Source organism: Boleophthalmus pectinirostris, unplaced genomic scaffold, assembly GCF_026225935.1.
Source record: "Boleophthalmus pectinirostris isolate CB_2022bp ecotype Guang Dong unplaced genomic scaffold, ASM2622593v1 HiC_scaffold_19, whole genome shotgun sequence".
NCBI classification, from domain to species: domain Eukaryota; kingdom Metazoa; phylum Chordata; class Actinopteri; order Gobiiformes; family Gobiidae; genus Boleophthalmus; species Boleophthalmus pectinirostris.
The window spans coordinates 15,219,827-15,241,276 of record NW_026571140.1 but is presented as its reverse complement, the minus strand read 5'-3'; the positions used below and the strand labels follow the sequence as shown (position 1 = coordinate 15,241,276).

General features: G+C 38.7%; 1 protein-coding gene across 3 annotated transcripts in view; it reads left to right on the top strand.

Annotated features, from left to right (window-relative positions):
• phkb (phosphorylase kinase, beta) overlaps positions 1-21,450 on the top strand; it is a 152,321-nt gene that overhangs the window by 87,847 nt on the left and 43,024 nt on the right. For all 3 annotated transcript variants that reach the window (XM_020941414.2, XM_055154295.1, XM_020941413.2), the window contains one exon: positions 19,643-19,698. In XM_020941414.2, the coding sequence (XP_020797073.1) occupies positions 19,643-19,698 (56 nt within the window). The remainder of the gene's footprint in view (positions 1-19,642; positions 19,699-21,450) is intronic.

Sequence of the window (21,450 nt, the reverse complement as noted above, 5' to 3'; positions counted from 1 at the left end):
GCTGGGGACTCGGAGGCGGACTCATCCATCACCCTGGCCGAAGTCACTGAGGTGGTTGGCAAGCTCCTTGGTGGCAAGGCTCCGGGTTGGATGAGATCCGTCCTGAGTACCTTAAGTCTCTGGATGTTGTGGGCTGTCTTGGCTGACACGCCTCTTCAACATCGCGTGGCGGTCGGGGACAGTACCTCTGGACTGGCAAACCGGGGTGGTGGTCCCTCTGTATAAGAAGGGGGACCGGAGGGTGTGTTCCAACTATAGGGGGATCACACTTCTCAGCCTTCCCGGTAAGGTCTATGCCAGGGTACTGGAGAGGAGAATCCGGCCGATAGTCGAACCTCGGATTCAGGAGGAGCAGTGTGGTTTTCGTCCTGGCCGTGGAACACTGGACCAGCTCTACACTCTCCATCGGGTGCTCGAGGGTTCATGGGAGTTTGCCCAACCAGTCCACATGTGTTTTGTGGATCTGGAGAAGGCATTCGACCGTGTCCCTCGTGGTGTCCTGTGGGGGGTGCTCTGGGAGTATGGGGTCCGGGGCCCTTTGCTAAGGGCTGTCCGGTCCCTGTATGACCGGAGCAGGAGCTGTGTTCGCATTGCCGGCAGTAAGTCAGACCTGTTTCCGGTGCATGTTGGACTCCGCCAGGGCTGCCCTTTGTCACCGGTTCTGTTCATTGTATTTATGGACAGAATTTCTAGGTGCAGTCAGGGGCCGGAGGGGGTCCGGTTTGGGGACCACAGGATTTCATCTCTGCTGTTTGCGGACGATGTTGTCCTGTTGGCTTCATCGAACCAGGACCTGCAATGTGCACTGGGGCGGTTTGCAGCCGAGTGTGAAGCGGCTGGGATGAAGATCAGCTCTTCCAAGTCCGAGGCCATGGTTCTCGACCGGAAAAAGGTGGCTTGCCCTCTCCGGGTGGGTGGGGAGTCTTTGCCTCAAGTGGAGGAGTTCAAGTATCTCGGGGGTCTTGTTCACGAGTGAGGGAAGGACGGAACGTGAGATTGACAGGCGGATCGGTGCAGCTTCGGCAGTGATGCGGTCGCTGTATCGGACCGTTGTGGTGAAGAGGGAGCTGAGTCGAAAGGCGAAGCTCTCGATTTACCGGTCAGTCTTCGTTCCTACTCTCACCTATGGTCATGAGCTCTGGGTAGTGACCGAAAGGACGAGATCGCGGATACAAGCGCTCGAAATGAGTTTCCTCCGCAGGGTGGCTGGGCGCTCCCTTAGAGATAGGGTGAGGAGCTCAGTCACACGGGAGGAGCTCGGAGTAGAGCCGCTGCTCCTCCACGTCGAGAGGAGCCAGTTGAGGTGGCTCGGGCATCTGTTCCGGATGCCTCCTGGGCGCCTCCCTCGGGAGGTGTTCCGGGCATGTCCCGCCGGAGGAGGCCCCGGGGAAGACCCAGGACACGCTGGAGGGACTATGTCTCTCGGCTGGCCTGGGAACGCCTCGGGTCCCCCCGGAGGAGCTGGAGGACGTGTCTGGGGTGAAGGAAGTCTGGGAGTCCCTGCTTAGGCTGCTCCCCCCGCGACCCGGCCCCGGATAAGCGGACGAAAAATGGATGGATGGATGGACTTCAGGAGTTAGTTTGTGTCTATAATGAGTCACAGAAGTGCATTATTCAGCCCTCTACAGTTGAAATCTAATCATAAAATCGGAAAATAACAAAACAAAAAGAAATTCCTACTAGTACAAAGGAAAAGATCCCATAATAAATATTGACCCCCAAAAAAGATTGTTCGATCTAACACATATTAAGCTATAACTCATCATTATGGTAATTATTTTTGACAGACCTACCTAAAAGGACTCTCTCTGATCTGAATCCTCTTTACCTATAACTCAGTGAGTGAACTCTAGAGGTTCTGAGCTTTCACATGAGGCATGGCCTGTACTATATATATTTACTGGGAATGAGGAAAACTTGTATGTGCCCTCTGTCTGCATTTTAAAGTACTGGCAACACAGGTTCAGTTGTGATTGTAGTACTTTTTTAAACAGTAAAAGCACAGGCTGCAAACAGCTCATTTACATGTATATAGGTATATGTCCTGAAAATAAAATTATTAGAGATAAAGCTAAACTTTGGCTTAGACAGACTTTATTGATCCACAAGGGAAATCATTTGGAAACCGTAGCTCACTCATCACAATATAATATAATGACAAAGAGCAACAATAGAAATGGTAATAATAAATTCTGAGTAAGTAGCAAAAATAGCAAGAGACTGGAGTTAAATGAGGCAAAATTATATGATAGATAGATACAGTAGGTAGATAGATACTTTATTTATCCTGAAGGAGATTCATTTTTATGTAAAAGTAAATGCACAAGTAAAAATAAAATGTAGAAATATAGTGATATAAATATATCCCAGGATGAGGTCAAAAGGAAAAACAATGCAAAGATGATATGATGATTGATAGGACATAGGGTTATCTATTACATGAGGGTGAGTCTTTGTACAGTTGTAGGGAGTATTATCTATTACATAAGGGTGAGTTTTTGTACAGTTGTAGGGAGAATTATCTATTGCACAAGGGTGAGTTGTTGTACAGTTGTGTGGAGTATTATCTATTACATAAAGGTGAGTTGTTGTCCAGTTGTATGAAGTATAGTATGAATGTAGTCCTGTATCTCTCACGGTTTGAGCGGAACTGTAGGAGCCTTTACTATTTTCAGTTTGGGGGTCACAAATGCCATAAATTAGAACCACTGCTGCAAAAATGCCACAGTAATACAATAATCTGTTACCCACTTCAACTGTCAGTATTGGTAATGTTCTTTCTGATCAGCGGCTCCATGTAAGATCGTCTATTTACCCCCACAACTATCTGACAGTATAAATCAACCGACTGCCAAGCCTCCTATCTCCTCACATACAAGTGTTTACCATAAACCTTCTCACAACATAAACATCACCTATATGCTGCCTGTTGGTTCATTTCCATACCTCTCTGTATTTATTCTTTGCCGCAGTACCATCATTATGTTTTCACGTCACACACCCCCACACGCAGAGCCCCCAGTAATCAGGCCACTTATCTCCCCCCGTGCTTTCAACTCTCCAGGCATGATATCAAACAGGGCTGCACTGACAGGCCCCGCTCCTGTGGCTAGCTCCGTGCCTCTCTCTATAATATCAATTGATTTTTTTTTTTCTTTCTTTTGCTCAAACGGATTCTCTTATGGGGAATAGTGTTTCTGAGGAGCTGTCTTGGTCTTTGTACAATTACATCACACAGTTCAATTCTATCAGTCAGGTTTTTATCTCCAGTATGTGGTCTGTCGTGTTATTTCCCCATGAGATTATAATCTGTACTAAAATTTGCTACGCTTAAGTAGAGGAATAGTGGAAGTATTGTATTTGATGCTAATACAACAAAAATGTAGTAGTATGAAATGTAGTAGTATGATTGCTATATCATTGTACTTTGCCACTGCCTTTTACTGTAATATGCAACAATGGAACTACTTTTTCTACTACTATTTTTTAAAATCTAACCTATATTTCTCAAGTCAAGTTATCGCCTTCTGTAGATAATGTCAGTCAGAAAATATTCCCACCCCAGTTTGCATTAAAGCTGTGAAAAAGCATTAAGCTTAAAGGTGAATTGAGTAACTTTTCTGGTGGAAGGTCAGTCAAATGCATTTCTCCATGGAGATGTTAGTGCTTTGTATGAACCAGAGTCCTGCACTGGGTTGGGTATCCGCAGGTAGGTTTTAACGTTCTGGAATTTTATGGGTGGGTATGCAGGCGGGTAGTAATTTGACATGGGCGGTTCAGGACTAAAGCAGGACTACACCAGGACTAATCTTGGATTTAAGAGAGAGAAAGAGAATCCCGAGAAAGAGAATCCCCGCGCCAACAGTTAGTTCTGGTTCAGTTTTGGTGTAGTCCTGTTTTAGTCATGTTTTAGTCCTAGTTCAATCTTGGTTTAGTAAGCCTCCTGGTTCAGTCATGGAATGAGTCCTAGTTTAGTCCTGGGCAAGTCCTGGGTTAGTCCTGTTTTAGTCCTGGTATAGTCTTGGTTCAGTCCGTGGCGTGTGTGGTGCAAAAGGTCAGCATCTCGATCAATGTTTTTTCTGCTCAGTAAATGCCGGTGGAATGATGACAGTAGAGTCGCGTCTGTGACTTCATTCGTATTGAAGAAAGTGTAATTGTTTCATTTAATTTCGTGATTCTTGAAGTCGTAAATTTTCAAGTCATACTCTGATGGAGGCTTCAGTCAGAATGCTTTTGTGTACTATCACGGGCACGGGCGGGTAACGGGTGGCATGTTAATGGGTCCAGGCAGGTGTGGGTTTAACTTTGATATAATCATGCGGGTCTCCTAAAATGAACCCGTGCAGGACTGTGGTCTGGATTGTTTCACAGTATGGCATTAAACCTTTCTATCTTCGTGGAGCCCAAACCAGACCAAGTTATAGGTCAGATGTGTGTAGAGACAACCCCCGCTATAAGTTATAAAACCATCTGTAATTGAATAAATGTAAGGTAGAGCTGTTTAATGTCATATTGTGGAACATTCCGGGCATAACAATGACATATACATGATATAGACACAAGCAGGTGACTGATCCCCAACCAAAACATTACACAGTGCACCTTTAAAGCTATTTAAATTGGAACTAAACACTATTTCAATTTGGTAACACTTTATTTTAGGGTGCACTTTTTAACATCTAACTACCCACTAATTAGCATAGCTGTGAATGGTTAATTTGTCATTAATTAGTATTTATTCAGCCCTTATTAATGTCCAGTTCCCCATAAGCTTATTCTGCTATTAGTTAGACATTTACAAACACTTTCCTATTAATACACTCCTTATTACTGCTTATTCGTATGATACCAGTCAATTTTTGTATATGAATTATGATTCTAATAAGCTTTTGGTAAAAAGGGTGTTGTTAAGGACTAGTAGCACAAGAAATGTAGTTTTTACTTATTTGCACCAAAAGCTTATTAGAATCAAAATTCATATACAAATGGCCTAGTATCATACTAATAAGCAGAAATAAGGAGTGCATTCATAGGAAAGTGTTTGTAAATGTCTAACTAATAGCAGAATAAGCTTATGGGGAATTAGACATTAACAAGGGCTGAATAAATACGAATGAATGACAAATAAACCATTTACAACTATGTTAATTAGCAGGTAGTTAGATGTTAATAAGTGTACCTTCATTTTAATTTTTTTTTTGCTACTAAGCTATGTATATAGGTATGTAAAATCCCTCAGTTGTCCAGATAGAATCCATGGCAATAAAAGAAATTCAGTTTGTCAACTGGACAAAAGTTTATTTGGTCAAATATCCAAGCTTCTTCTTCAGTTCAGGTTAGACGCTGGTGGACACTGCCTTCTATCTGCCTGCAGGGAGGAACTAACTACACTGAAACTACTCTGAAACACACCTACAGTTTCCGTTCTGTTCAAAAGGCTTTACGGGTGCTTCTGAACAGGCCCCACTGGACGAGTGCGACTGAGATGTATGTTACTGCATGAGTAGACACTTTGCAAGTTGCACTAAGAATTTTAATGTACAGTTTTATGTGCAGACTGAACAAATCGGACAATGAAATAATAATATCACTCACAAATATGAGATTCAGTGCAATAAGATATCAGTCCAATATGTGGAGACACTGGTGTGGTTGTCTTTTAAAAACATAAATTGTTGTTGCTTTGTAATGCCACTGTCCAAGAATAAAGAATAAAGATGGTGATGATGATGTTCTTAGGCCTTTTTTTTTTTTTTTTAATACATTTGCAGTTTTGTGGTAAAAAAATATATATAAAAATGGATGTATCTTGGCTCCAGTGGCCAATTTCAGGTATATCATGCAAGACTTCCCTGATTACAGCCTGCTGTTTTTGACAACTACCTGCACCCAACATTATATACTGCAGTTTCTTGTTGACCTTCTAAACATTGCTCAAGCCATTCACTTTGCCTCGATAAGAACCACTAAGCATTCCTTTCATCTCCAATGCAGCTAAACTCCTGACGCTTTCAAAAATATGCTAATCAAAATCTGAATCTCTGAGACCTTCCTTCTGGGGTCGATACGGAGCCTAAAGTTATTCTTCTGTGCGGCACCATAAAAAAGAAGGATTATACTTGATTGAAACCACTTTTTTGGTGGTGTATGAATTCTTAGTCTGTAAAAAGTCTTTGGATGTGTGATTCCTTTGTGGGGCCCGCTCACTGGAGGCCGAGCCCCTGAAGCCATTCTTTGCAGGCGTCACATCGGGACACTTCTGACCTTGAAATACTAAACCAGGCAAGATAAAACATCTCCCTCTATGGCGCTTTTCAGTGATTTATTTTAAACTCCTCGCTGAGACGATATTATCCCTACTTTCTTCAGTGGTGGATTTCACACAACGGTTATCTGCTGTTAGTCTATAGGAAAATAAATGTGTGGTTTTTTTTTTGACATTTCTAATTAAAATTGCTTTACCTAATTTTACAGTCTTTAAAAACATAGATAACTAGTTAATTTTAAATGCCTTGTAGCAGTCCAAACGCATGAATTACAAGCACTACAATCAGAGGTTAGTTTTGTTTGCACTTCCTTAGCAAAACAGCGAGCAAAATTCTGTAACCATGTTTTAAAAAAAAATATGTACAGCCACTTTAAAAGCACATTGGTCAAACCAGTGTGCATTCACAGTTTAGCTCGCTTTTCTGTCTGGATGTGACATATAAGTCAAAGCAAAGTTATGGAACCAAAGTCTCTGTGACATTTACATGGTTGGACAGTAGCCAGCTTTTAAAGTCAGTGCCTGGTCAAGTGTTGCAGAAAAGTGAACGCAATCAACTCTGTCAAGAGGTGAATTCAGGACATGTTTTCCAAAGTTATTCTTTGGTTCTTTGGTTTTCACATGTTTATAGGAGCAATAAAAGTTTGTATCTTCACAGAGTGCAAATAAGAAAATTGATGTATAAAGGTTTATAATCTTATACTTTCTTAGCCAAAACTTGTAAGCATGAAATGGCTTAGGTCTATAATGTGTTTTGCATTAGTTATGCTCTTACATTTGTTTGGCTTAAATCTTAATGCCACAGACTATGTCTCAACTTCATCTGTTTCACTGAAGGAACCAATCATTAGTTAAAGCAACTGTGTCTAAGATTGTAATAGTGTATATCATTTTAAATTCCATTAACAGAACATATTGTAAGTGTGTCCACAGATAAGAGGTAGATCAGATCAAATTTCACTTTTACTGATAACAGTTGTAATGCTGATTTATTCTTAATTGCAAAAACATTGGCCATGATGGTCATGTTGATTGTTATTTGTTCTCAAGATGATGATCTAATTAGGCAGCAGAATGAGCCTCACATCAGCCGCTAATTTGACAGATGCTAGTTTCAGTCCTGAAATCCAGTTGATTTAAACCTAAAAGGCCGCTCTTTGATCTGAATGGTCACTACCTAAACCCCAGTACCAACAGCTGATCACTAATGAGTGCTGGTGCAGCCTCTGTAGCTCAGTGAGTGAATTCTGGTGTTTCTGAGCTTTCACATGTGCCATGGCCTGTTCATATACTTAGAAAATCTTGTATGCATCCTATATCTGAAGGTAAGATACTGGCAACACAGACTCTGTTGTGATTGTAGCACCCTTTAAAAACACCCTCCTTTTTATTTTGACACTAGACTTTTTTCAGATTTTTGTAGTTGTCGCAGTACTTAAGTTGCATCAGAAATTAGTGTCACCTTTTAAATGTTTGTACCTAATAGTTTTCTTTTTTCTAACTTATACTAAACTACAGTAATCCTCTGCTCAGTCCTCACATCCATTTAGAACCTGTCATGTACACTGCCATCGCAACCTCTACGTAACAAAAGCCTAGTTTATGCATCTTGTCAAAACACTGCAGTCATTAGTTACCATTTTGCATTTTTCATCTTTGTGCTTGTATGCAGTCTTGACAGTGTAATACATTGTTCTGACGTTCACAGAATCCAAAACAAATGTTGTTCTTTGCATTTTGGGACAGGCACAGTGACTCACCATGCATCACTGTAGTTAGCTGACTGTTACTTTAGCATTAATCAGACAAGCTGATGCTTTGTCAGCACCCTGCTCCAGACCCGCTGCTCTGTGCGTCAATAGTGTTCGAATCTGTCTCCTTCTTCTGTGTAGGTGCGATACAATATATATATAAATATAATATATATATAAATATATATATATATATATATATATATATATATATATATATATATATATATACTATATATATATATATATATATATATATATATATATATATATATATATATATATATATATATATATATATATATATATATATATATATATATATATATATATATATATATATATATATATATATATATATATATATATATATATATATATATATATATATAGCAAATGTATTTTTTGGTAATATACGTAGCCTTGGCTTGTGTGATCCTGAGACACTGAGACAGATAAAAAAAATGAAAAAGCATGGTAAGAGAGGAAATTGAAGGTTGAACAGGCTGAAAAACGATGTTGAAATTGAAGGTGCTGTAAAACTGTGAAAAAAGAACTAGTTCATTTTAAACAATTATCAGTGGTCCAAGCATCCTAATTATTCACCATAATGAGTTTATAAAAACTTTTTCACAACTCTGTAAAACCTTAAGGGCAGGAGTGCTACTTGGATGTACAGAGATTGTGCAAAATTGTCTTTTTAGTGTTCTTCAGTGTAGGGACCAGCCTCAAATACAAAGCTGAGGCACTCAAAAAGTACAAAATAATTAAAAGCCTTTAATACCACATGGCAGATAAAGTTAAAATCACGGAAACACTTTTCAGCCCTTCGGCCTTCATCAGGGCAAACTTTTTCACAACTATCAGAGGCCAGAGCAGAGTTTTGCCTAACGAAGTGAGAGCAGTACCACCAGACCAGTATCATTTTAAACTAAAGAGCCCATGTTACACTATTTTCTGATCTATATTATAATGTTTCCTCATCAAAAACATACCTAGAGTTTTATTTGTTTCATTCACACATGTTTAAAACACAAACCCTGCATTTTTAGGCTGAGTTGTTCTCTCAAACTGAAAACACTATAAAGTTCCAACTTGTGATATCGTGCAGTAATACAGGAAGAGCTCCACTGTGGTTTAAAACTCGATGCATCTTCACTAGAATCATTTGAATCATTTCAGCCCTGCAATTGCCTATTTATAGTGAACTAAAGATAAAAGGCAGCTGTTAACTTTGAAAACTACTGCTTCACAAGGTGGAACAGAGCATTTTGATGTTTGGAGATGAAACTAATAATTCAGGATTACTCAAACCTGTGTGAATGAAACAAAACACAGTTCCGGGTATGTTTTTGGTGAAGTAACAACCTTATAATTGTTATGTTTACTGTTATAATATTAAGCCTTAAAGTTCACAAGAGTCAATTTTGTATAACATAGAATCTTTAAACAATATATCTGTACTATGGCAAGACAGATTTAGCTCATATACATTGAAAAAATAGGTACAGACTCTTTAAAGACAAAATTGGAATAAAACATGGTAAGATAAAAATGTAAAAGGTCGAACAGGCATAAAAACAGAGTTAAAATGAAATGACAAAAATGAGGAAGGGGGAATATCTCTTACTTGCTTCTCATCTTTTTGTCACAACTCGGTGCTTTTAATTTGGGGAGGAAAAGTGAAATGGAGCAGAGCTAGAATTCATTTAGGTTTCTGCCGGGACGCACCTCACCGTTCACTATCAAATGGTTTTCTGCTTTTGTCAAATTTAGGTAGGGCGGATCTCACAAGGGCAAGTAAAAAAAGTTTAATGCTATTTGTTATTACTGTAAAGATTTGGAATTTATTGGCAACATCGCATCTCGATTTGAGCCACTGTCCGTACATGAGAGCTTAGACGGGACCAAACTGGATAAGACCAATCCCACAGTTTTACTTAGGTTATAGCTGTCAGGAAATTGCTTTATACAAGAATGCAGTGTATTTCTAACATATTTCATCATATTTGCCATAACATCAGTGTTTGTTTTTTTTTATCTTTTTTAATATTAAGAGTCGATTGTGTAACTTTTCTAGTGGAGGATCCATCAAATGCTGTTCTCCATGGAGTTGTTATTGCTTTGTCTAGAATGTTTCACAGTATGATGTTAAACCTTTCTATCTTCATGGAGAACAAACCAGACCAAGTTATAGGTCAGATCTGTGGAGAGGCAATCATGCTCACAGTCAGAATACCTGTTTTTCTAGGATAAATGTAAGGTAGAGCTGTTATTTTTCTTTACTGTATTTTTGGGACTATAAGTTGCTCTCAAGTATAAGTCGCACCACCCCAAAAATGCTTAATGAAGAAGAAAAAACACATATAAGTTGCACTTTTGGGGGGAAATTAATTTTTTTTTAAATCAGAGACCAGGAACCGACATTTTATCTTGAAAGGCAAGTTATAGTACTAATAACAATAAAACAGAAAACAATAGGCTGTTAACTTGACATATGAACAGTTATTCAGGTAACTATAAGATAAACAACATAACATAACAAGTTCACCAAACTCCATCTCACTCCAAATCACTAAATCCATTGAATTCTTCATCCTCAGTGTCACTTCTGAGCAACTCCGTGACCTCCGGAGGTAAACGGAGCACTGCTTCCTTTTCTGCGTAGCTGTCGTCAGACTCTGCATTAGTTCCTGTTAGAATTATTCCAGCTTTTCTGAATCCCGACAGGATGGTTTTGGTTGTCACTGAAGTCCAGGATTTGTCGATCCATCCAGTGACTTCAGGAAAGTTGCATGGTGCCACCGCCCGGTTACTGTGAAGCTGTGTTCTTCATCCCCGCTTGTCGTCAGACCCTCACAAATTTTTTTGCTCACACCAAACTTTCTTTCTGCTGCTCAATTACCGTTTTCGGCTCTTTCACTACTTCCAGCAGGACAGCAGCTTTTTCTGCAGGAGACTTGTGCAGTAGGGTGCAAAGTGACAGTGGTACAGAAGGAGTAGTTAGATACTGGCACACAAACATAGAGCGCCTTCTCACAGCTGTCAGTGTAAAAATTTTAATATATAAGTCGCACCGGAGGATAAATCCAAACCATGAAAAAAAGTGTGAGTGAAAAATATGGCATTTTTAACCCTTTCTACATTTTACATACTTACAGAAGGCATCAAATATATGAATCAAGATGCAGATTCTTTTTATGTGTATTTTATATTCAAATCCTCAAAGTAGCCATCCTTTGCTTTGTGAACTTTTTTTCTTTACTACACAATTCCATATATCTTGTGTCTTCTGCAGTATCTAAATGTAGTTCAAAAACAAAAACAAAACAAACAAAAAAAACATAGAATGAGAGGGTATATCCAAACATTTGACTGGTCGTGTATGTTTAAACAATCAGTCAAAAGTTTGGAGACACCCTTTCTTTCAATGTTTTTTTTTTTCCTTTTATTTTTACTACTTTCTGCATTTTATATGCATAGAGAAGACATCAAATATATGAAGTAGTATGTATGGAATTATTTAGCAAAAAAAAAAAAGTTAAATAACAAATTTTTGACAAAGCAAAGGGCGGCTTTGAGGATTGCTTTTTTCTTTGTTTCACAGGTCCATATATCTTGCTTCATATATTTGATGTCTTCTGTATGTATATAACATTTAGAAAAAAAAGAAAAACATTGTGTCCAACCTTTTGACTGGTACTGTATAACATTACTCTTTTATCCCTATCCCTATAGGCTCTGTCTATTTACGAACTGTCTATTTATGACTGTTTACTGCAGTAGTTTACACTAATTTGGGTCTATGCATATATTTCTAAATTCACAAAGCATTTAGTTTTTTGGCATCCACACAACAACAACAACAATAACAACAAAATCTATCTGTCTGATCTACGAAGAGTTTTGGGTGTTTTTGCTGTCCCATATTCCCTAAGCCAATGGCATGCATATCTGTTGTCCATGCCACAATGCTCTCACCACCTGCCAAAGCTACTTTACAGCATCTGTTTTCCTGGAAGCGCTCAAGTTAATATTAAATATGCCAAGAGATTATTTTAGCTCAGTTTGCTCATAATTCTTGAATAAATGAATTGTATTTCCATACCAACACTGAATGTGTGAATGACAATCTGTTTGTTGGTATAAAAATTATGCAAAGATATGTCACAGTAAGAGAGTCACAGTGGCCTGCTTGGGTTCTGCAGGTCATTAGCCTGTAGAAAGGCAGCGTGCTCATGAACAACACTTGGAACTTGAATGCCATCACATACATGCAATAAAGTCTGTATATTTTTGTGAAAAGTAAAAAGTAAAACACATTGCTTTTAGAATTTGAAACTGAAATCTGATATCTGAAAGTGTATTTTTATTGCTATTTTAATTAAAATATACTTCACACACTAGGAATTAGCTTCAGCACACAAACTAGGAATTAGCTTCAGCAGTATGGTGCAACATAAAACACCAGTAAAATATAATATAATATAAAATATCAGTGATGTGCACTGTAGCCTACTATAATGGTAAGTAACCATACTGCTACATACCCTGCCATGCAGTTGCAATGAGCTGCAGTGACTTCTCCATCCTCCTTCGCAGTAATCCACGTCTTTAGGGGTGTTTCATTTGGTCTGTGTTTTCCTAAACATAAACGAATCATTAACGGCGTGTTGGACTAACGACGTTTGTTGACATTAAATAATTTGGATAGATAAGTCGATACACTGCAGTTTGTTTGTTTTTTCCGTAAGGGTCTGTACACATAAAATAAGAGAAACACTCACCCTGGCGAAGACCAAATGATAATCATCACGTAGGCATTTTGCACCAAGGTTGTGATTTGAAAGTGTTGCCCCAAAACTTTTATAGCTCTGCGCCCCGCCAACACCATACCTAAACGCCGTGTCCGCAAACTCTGTGCCTGCAAACAGCAAAATGACATAGTACGCCTTTAGATGTTCTTTGCGCCCCCTGCTGGCCAACCTTGAAAAATTCCCATGTCAGTAATATATGTTTTTTCTTCTAGTCATTAATAGAATTTGAATTCCCAAATTTGGTGCAAATCCGACAATGTTGATGTTTCATGTCTATGGTAGGGGGCGCTATAGTGTTTTTTCATATGTTTTATAGTGTATTATATTCAGACTGAGATCACACATTAGTGATTCAAATTTCAGCACGATCGGACTAAGTCTGTGCGAACAGGAGCAAATAATGTCACCTTGAAATTAGGCAAAATTTTGACCGAAATTTGTGGCTTCGCCGCACGTAAACCGTGACAGTTATCAAAAAAAATCAGCTAACTTTAGATGTTCCACTTCTCTAGATGATGTACGGTGATTTTCAGCCCTGTGGGTGAAGCGCCTTCAGAGGAGTTCGTTCAAATGCAACGTCAGCGAAAAATGCGGACTGAAATTTCAATCCAAGATGGCCGCCTTCTGGTTTGTCAGGGGCGTGGCCATAATAACATTTTTTGTTTGTCTTCACATGATGAATGTGTGTACCGAATTTCATGGCTCTACGACAAAGTTGACCGGGACGTCTCCCATAGGCGCCAAATTTTTTGAGTCTTTGCGCCCCTGCTGGCCAACAGTGAAAATGGTATCATGTCCATAATATAATTTTTTGCTCGTAATCATGCATAGAATTTAATTCCCAAATTTGGTGCAGATCCGACAATGTTGACATTTCATGTCTATGGTAGTAGGGGCGCTATAGTGTTCACTTTTCATATGTTTTATAGTGTATTATATTCAGACTGAGATCACACACATTAGTGATTCAAATTTCAGCACGATCGGACTAAGTCTGTGCGAACAGGAGCAAATAATGTCACCTTGAAATTAGGCAAAATTTTTGACCAAATTTTGCGGCTTCGCCGCACGTAAACCGTGACAGTTATCAAAAAAAATCAGCTAACTTTAGATGTTCCACTTGTCTAGATGATGTACGGTGATTTTCAGCCCTGTGGGTGAAGCGCCTTCAGAGGAGTTCGTTCAAACGCAATGTCAGCGAAAATGCGGACTCAAATTTCAATCCAAGATGGCCGCCTTCTGGTTTGTCAGGGGGCGTGGCCATAATAACATTTTTTGTTTGTCTTGACATGACGAATGTGTGTACCGAATTTCGTGGCTCTACGACAAAGTTGACGTCGGGACGTCTCCCATAGGCGCAATGTATTTTGACTTTTCGAGGTGGCGCTGTGTCGCCATTTTTTTTATGCCCGTGCACGAAACCTATATTTTATCGAATTTTTCGCCACTTCTGAATTTTGGGCAAAGTTTGGTGAGTTTTTGAACGTGTTTAGGGGGTCAAATTAGGGTTTAAAGAGCAGAAGAATAATAAAATAAAATAAAAATAAAATAATAATAATTCGAGCAAAAACAATATATCCGAAAACTTTAGAACAACATATTATACGTTTTTTGAAAGCTCTCGACCTTCCCCACGTCACCGTGGGGTCATTGGTGAGTGACGGGCACTGCGCTCGTCATTCGCCATCTCGTCGAGGTCACCCATCGCCTTCCATTGACTTCCATTCATTTTAGCAGTAGTAAATATGAGCCAGGCCTTGGGCGTGGGTTACTGGGATACTGCTGTTCGTGCCGGGGGCGACCGTGGACATAGTTGCATGTCGTCTTGTCGCATTCGGACATGCGCACGTCCCTTCCCATTCGCTCCGCTGAGCGGAAGCAATAGGCCCTACGCCCTGTCGGGGCTCGGGCCAGGGGTTTGACGAATGATAGGAAATAACGCCGTTCTTCTACAACAACTGTGTCATTATTCAAAAGTTGTCATAACCATTGTTGGGGGATCTAGCAGTATGCTTTATTCTTGTTAGTTTGATTGGTCATTCTGTTTTTGATTTCAGTCTGTTTTTCCACAACATCCCACATGACTGATACTGTCTTTTCTCAACGCACTTTAGAAAAACCAAAATGATGCAATTCATTTTTGTGTATCTCACTCAACACGTCTCACTGCATGTATTGATTTCCATTATTTTTTTCAACTTCCCCAAAGAAGCTTGAATGTAGTTGTGTAGTATGTTTTTGTGTGGGTGTAAGATAACATACAGAAGAGCCCCACAAAAGATCCGATTTTTAGATTATTGTATTCCCTGGCATTTGTTCACAGTAGATGAGGTTAAACACTAGGGTTATGTTTTTACTTATCACTGCAGATCAAATGTTAAACCATATTCATACTTTTGTCAGTATAGTGACTCATGTGTATTTAAAGCATTGTAAGTGAAAATCGTGAAAACATTTTTTCACATTGTTTCACATTCATTTCATTTCACATTGTGCTTTGAATTAGAACTCTCTAAGAGTAACAGTTACATCTTTTTTTATGCAAAATCATCTTTTTTGAGCATTCTTCCATGTCTTTTATATGCCATCCATGCATGTTTGAGTAATTTTGCAATTTCTCCTGGGCCCCATCGGAACCCACCTGTAAGATTTGTACAATGTTCAGCTCACAAGCCTACGTCTTTCATGCTCCCACACAACAATTCTCCATAATTATACAAAAGTATGATACAAAATGATGCATTACAGCTTTCCAAACTTGATGTGTTGTATAGTAGTTTCATTAGCAGAACACACGCCAATTATAAGACTTAAGTTAGAGCGTGAAAAATGAAAGTGAATGTCTAAACATTGTTTTTAGCAAATTTTGCATTTTCAAAACATTAAGGTACCATGGTGATCTAAATATGTAATATGTAAGCACCCCATAGAAGTCAAATTTAAAGACCACATATCTTTTTCTTTAACCATGTTATAACATTGTTACCTCACCAAAACATACCTGGCTTGAATGATGAATGATGTAAGTTCAGTAAGTCCACTCTCCCTGAGTTTCCATGAAACCCTTCCGATAACTGTTGCGTCTTAGGTATAACCTAGCACAGTTTTTTAGCCTAGAATTTTTCAGCCTAGACTTGTTCAAACCATTTCTGCCTTCGAATCATGTTCTTTGCTAAAGGATGCTTATTTTTACACATCGAGGCAAGTTCGTTTTTATTAGATAACAAGTTCTTCCCCATGGAAATTCTCAGTGCTTAAATTAAATAGAGCTCTGACATCAGATTCCAGTATGCGGAGCACCCAAGCTGCAAAATAATGTATTTCTTTACAAAGCCTTTATTCTAAGTTCCAAAATATGAGATACCAAAGAAAGGGTACTCAGGAGTATGTTTAAATAGTGTGATTCATCAGCCTGTTTCACTTTGTAGAAACTGTCTGACCTTGCAGCGTTAGAATTCATTTGCTCGACATTTTTTTTCATTTAACCAATCACTGCTATTTGTTTGTGACATATGTAATCCTCCACCAATGGGGTTAAATGGTATATTAAGCTTTTCCCAAATCCCATAGTAAGAAGGGCAATAACATCTTTCCCCTTGATAAAATTCACCAAACATTCCCTTTGTTCCAGCTTTAAATCCTTGATCTCGGGAACTGTTGACAACACAGAAAGTATGGCTCTTCGCTGATTGGCTGGTGCCTGAACTCACACTTCCGGGTTTTTTTGCGAACTGTCTAGTGTATTCCGATTCCCGACCTAGTAGCTGGAGAGAAATGAAATTGAGTGGAGACACTAGGTGGTGCCAGCCTGGCTTATGTTTAAAGGCATACACTTGACAAATAATACATTTTGATATTTTTAATGACATTTTTTGTTAACAATGGATTTCATGTGTTGAAAGAGTCTCCACAGTGTTTTGGGGATTTAATTGGCCAGTGCCCATCTCACTTTTTTTTTTAAAAAGGGTAAAGCTCTATGTGGCCAATATGTTGCATTTACTCATGTGAACTTATCACCTTACTGTATCCATACTAGACTGTGCAGGATGACAATCACGCAATAAGACAAACTACTCAGTACCACCATCACGCTTTTAAACATGCTTATGGTATTGTTAACTGGCTACACATTGAGCATAAGGCTTCATTTAGCTTGTTTTCCCTTAGAATTATCACATTTATGTCCCTTGTCTACTACCACTATCATTGTTACTCGCTGTCTTTAGTGGCCATTCTCCTCCATTTGCGCTATTTCAGATCAGGCTAAAAGTATCCCATTACGACCAAACAAAATGGCTCCCAATACTCTCCCTATTTCCACCTGCAAGTTTCTTGTCTTAACTGTCGAGCTGTGCATTCTGTCACTGCTTATACACAAAAGCATCTGTGCACAGTGGCACTACGGGCCCTTTTAGCAGAGACATAAAGCAGTTGGTGTATGTGTTTAGATGTTTTTGCATGAGAATGCTGACAATGAAGCAGTGAAAGCCTATGAATTATCCACTCGCACATGGCTGCTATGGAGATATGAATAAAGCACTGCACAGTCCAATGAAGGTGATCTCCACGACTTAGATCTCATAAACAAACGTAAACAAACGTAATATAAGGAGGGCTCCTGACACCGAAGAGAAACATGATCAAAATCTCAGCATGTATGCATTCAGAGCATACATACACATGCAATTACAATCAATGGTGAAATGCATTTGTACTATTGCTGTGCCAATCAAAGAAAATGGATGCATACAAATGAATAGCTTTGTAAATATATATAACAAAGCAGGCTTTAATATGGAAAAAGAATTAAATGCTTACTTCATTTTGTGGTTCTTTGCCATTGCGTAATGTAGCAGCTCTGTGCACATTAATTAAAGATCCTATATAATGCAAAATGGAGTCTTGTGAGTCTTAAGCCATGGTATACTGCTGTTACCAGGGGAGTAGTTAGCGTGGTACATGGAGGTATGCCGTCCACCCACTTCTTCCGACGTGAGATAAAAAAACAAAACAAATATAAAATAGCCTGCAACTTAAATGTCAAACAGGAGCTGTTGGCAATGGTGAAAACAACTTGCAATAGGCTTATAATATCTCTAGTGTCCTATAGTGACCTGCAACATGAGGGGATCAGGAGGACTAAACCAGGATTGAATCAGGACTAAACCAGGTCAAAAATCAGTCAAAACCAGGACTGAACCAGAAATGACCCTGGGCTGAGTGTCAGGACGGGCCCGAAGGTGTGCCACGTAAACTGTCGCATGACCGCAGGCGAAAGTGTGCACGAAGCAAAGCACAGCCATCCCCCGATCACGCTTTGCGGATCTCGCTCTCAAGTGCAAGATTAGTCCTGGTGTAGACCTGGTTTAGACCTTGTTCAGTCCTGGTTTAGTCCTGTTTTAGTCCTGGTTCAGTCCTGGTTTAGACCTGGTTTAGTTCTGGTGTAGACCTGGTTTAGTCCTGGTTTAGGCCTGGTTCAGTCCTGTTTTAGTCCTGGTTCAGTCCTGTTTTAGTCCTGGTTCAGTCCTGTTTTAGTCCTGTTTTAGTCCTGGTTCATGTGTTGTAGTCTATGATTGATGTTCTGCAGGTGATTATGAATGCCGTTAATGTTAATAACATGATTCTGCATTATTTTGTGTAAAAAAACATCAAATATTACAGATTTTTACTGGGCTGGCGGCTTTATATTTGTTTGGGGCATTGATGAATCGTGAGTCATGAATCGTGTACCCCTACTTAAAAGTCCTGGTGTACCACTACACCACTGGCTGTTATCTCGTCAAGAACATACCCGGACTTGTGTTTTCTTTATTATTTGTCTACATTTACAAAGCTCAAAATGCTCTATTCCGCTTAGTGATGTTATGTAGTGGTAGTGTTCAAGTTAGCATCTACATTTTATCGTTTGTTCAGTGGAGAATTCCAGGATTGAAATTATCCAAATGATTCTAGTGAAGGTGTATGGAGTTTAAAAACACAGTGGGGTACTTCCACATGGCATCACAAGATCTGTTTTCACTGCATTTGTTTCTTAATGCTAATGTTAACAAGTCTAACTTAAGACTTTCCATTTTTAACTGATTTTATACATTTGCTAACATTGACACTCTATTATGATCTTAATTATAGATACATTTTTGCCCTATTATGCTTTGTGGTAATTGTAGCCAGCTAAGGTTCACTGTCTAAGAACAACTTTAAATTAACTTTATAAGTTAATACACATTTTTTCTTCTTCCCACTCCTTTTCGAGAAATGTGTTTTTCAGTTGTTTACAGTGTTATGTATATGTAGTATGTATATGACTATTGTTTCTCTCTTGGCACGAACTCAAAATAAAAAAGAATCAAACTTCTTAAAGGCACAGTAACAGATTTTTTGTGTCTTAAAAAGGTGGAAAAAAAACCTAGTTCATTTTAAGGGTTTTCCAGTGGCCCAGTGTTATTTCTCACTCACCTTATGCAGTCCAATCATCTTAATTATTCACCATGATGAGTTTATAATCCTTTTTCACAACTTTCACTAGCATTCTAACAGTGCACTACAATTTTTGCCTTATAATTAGGTGCAGACCATACACAGCAATTTCATTTTGACCTTAAGAGCTGCTTATACAATATATCTTCACATCCCTGCTGGGGCAAGACACATTTTGCTCAAGTACATAGAAAAAAAACCTGGTACAGCCCCTGTAAATTAATGATCTGAAATACAATTCATTCGATATTTTCTCCACCCCTGCTTCCCCTCAGACATAGACTATATGTATCATTGTTGTGTACTTCATCTTACCTTCCTCTCTTTCACAGGGTCCTATAGAAAATGATGTGGTGATTCACGTCGCCCTGATCGCAGAGAGCCAGAGGTACAGTATATCTTCTCCTGTGTATGTGTACTTTTCAATGTGCTGTGGTCCATACACAACCATACAACAGCCCCCACCATCATGCTTTAGCAGCACTGTAATTGCACCTTCCTCATAAAATAGACCCTTTTTGACCTGTGCCATTGTGTGCGCTTTTGAAAGTATTATGAAAGCAGGTTATTTTCCACACACTTTACATAGGCTAGAGTCATTGGGTGTACTTATATAACCAGGAATATCTGAAGTGGAGCAGTGTTTCTCAAACTGTGGTATGTGTAGCCTAACACTGGCGGCACTTGAGCTCCTTCAGGTGGTACTTGAACAGCTCTTCAGTTTATGAGTTTGCCTAATTTAGAGTTCATTTTGATCCACTTTTCTGTCCTCTTTTGGATAATTTCTTGTTTAGAACTACAGTGGAATTGAGGCATTCAATTTTTAGACTTGATTTAATCCTAGAGTAGACCTGGAATAGCACTGTTATATACTTAGACCCTCGGAAGTCCAAATCTTTTCTTTAGTGGTACTTGATTTGAAAACTTTGAGTCAGTCAACTTCAAAAAATGTCAAAATAATAAAAAAAAAATCTGAATCTGATAATTTCTCTGTTCTGATCTGAACATATCTAATTTTATAATGTGTGTGTCTCTTTGTGTGTGTGTGTGGGTGTGTGTGTGTGTGTGTGTGTGTGTGTGCGTGCGTGCGTGTGTGTGTGTAATTGCTTATACATTATTCTTTGTGCTACATGTTATGGATAAAAAGCACTTTTTAATACCTGTATCGATATTGGTGCTGATACTGAAAAAGTTAATGGTTCAGGTAATGATTGTTAGAAAATAATCACATTTTTACCCACTTCAACCCAATAAATATAGAGTGGTACACAGCAAAGTCAAGAGTGTTAATTCAACTTGTATATTGTTAAGTTTAAAACTTTTACCATGTCATATGGGGTCAACAATAAAATTTGTTAAAACTACACTTTCCGAAGTGTAGAAGGCTCAACACTGGTAAAGTGATGTAACCACACTCCTCATAGCTGAATTTGACACTGATTAAGATTTGATTTTTACACTAGTGTATAGTGAAAAACTATTAACTCTATATGGCTATGTTTTAACACTTTATGAAGTAGAAATAGTGTAGAATGTTCTTCATGTTACACTATTCAATAGTAACTCTTTCTTCACTAAATACAGTGTAAAGGACTATTCCAGGATTAATCCAGGACTAAACCAGGACTAAACCAGATCTAAATCAGATCTAAAACAGTACTAAAACAGGATTTAACTAAACCATGCTGTGCGGACCGTGTCTCCTCCTCTTCTATCGATAATATTTTTAATTTGGTTTAGTAAAGTCTGGGCTTTTCATTGTCTTTTAGCAGGCAGAATTTCTTATGTTATGATTTTCTCGTCTTTCCTTCTCTACAGCTAACCAAGTAATCCAAAGTATTTAGATTACGTTACTCACTTTAAGTAATTTAATGGATTACGTTACAAACTACATTTTGGTGTATGTAATCTGTAATCTGTAGGGGAATACATTTTAAAAGTAACCTTCCCAACACTGGACACAATACCATTTTTGCTAAATCCAACTGACAGCAGGAATTCTCTGTGCCCTCAACAGTTGGTCACAATGAGTGTCATTTTTTAAAAGTTGATTTTTCAATGCAAGCAGTCGATGGGTGAATCAAGATCTTGTTTTGAATGGAATTCAGTCATGCTCATCTCCAAAAATGAGAGGAGCATG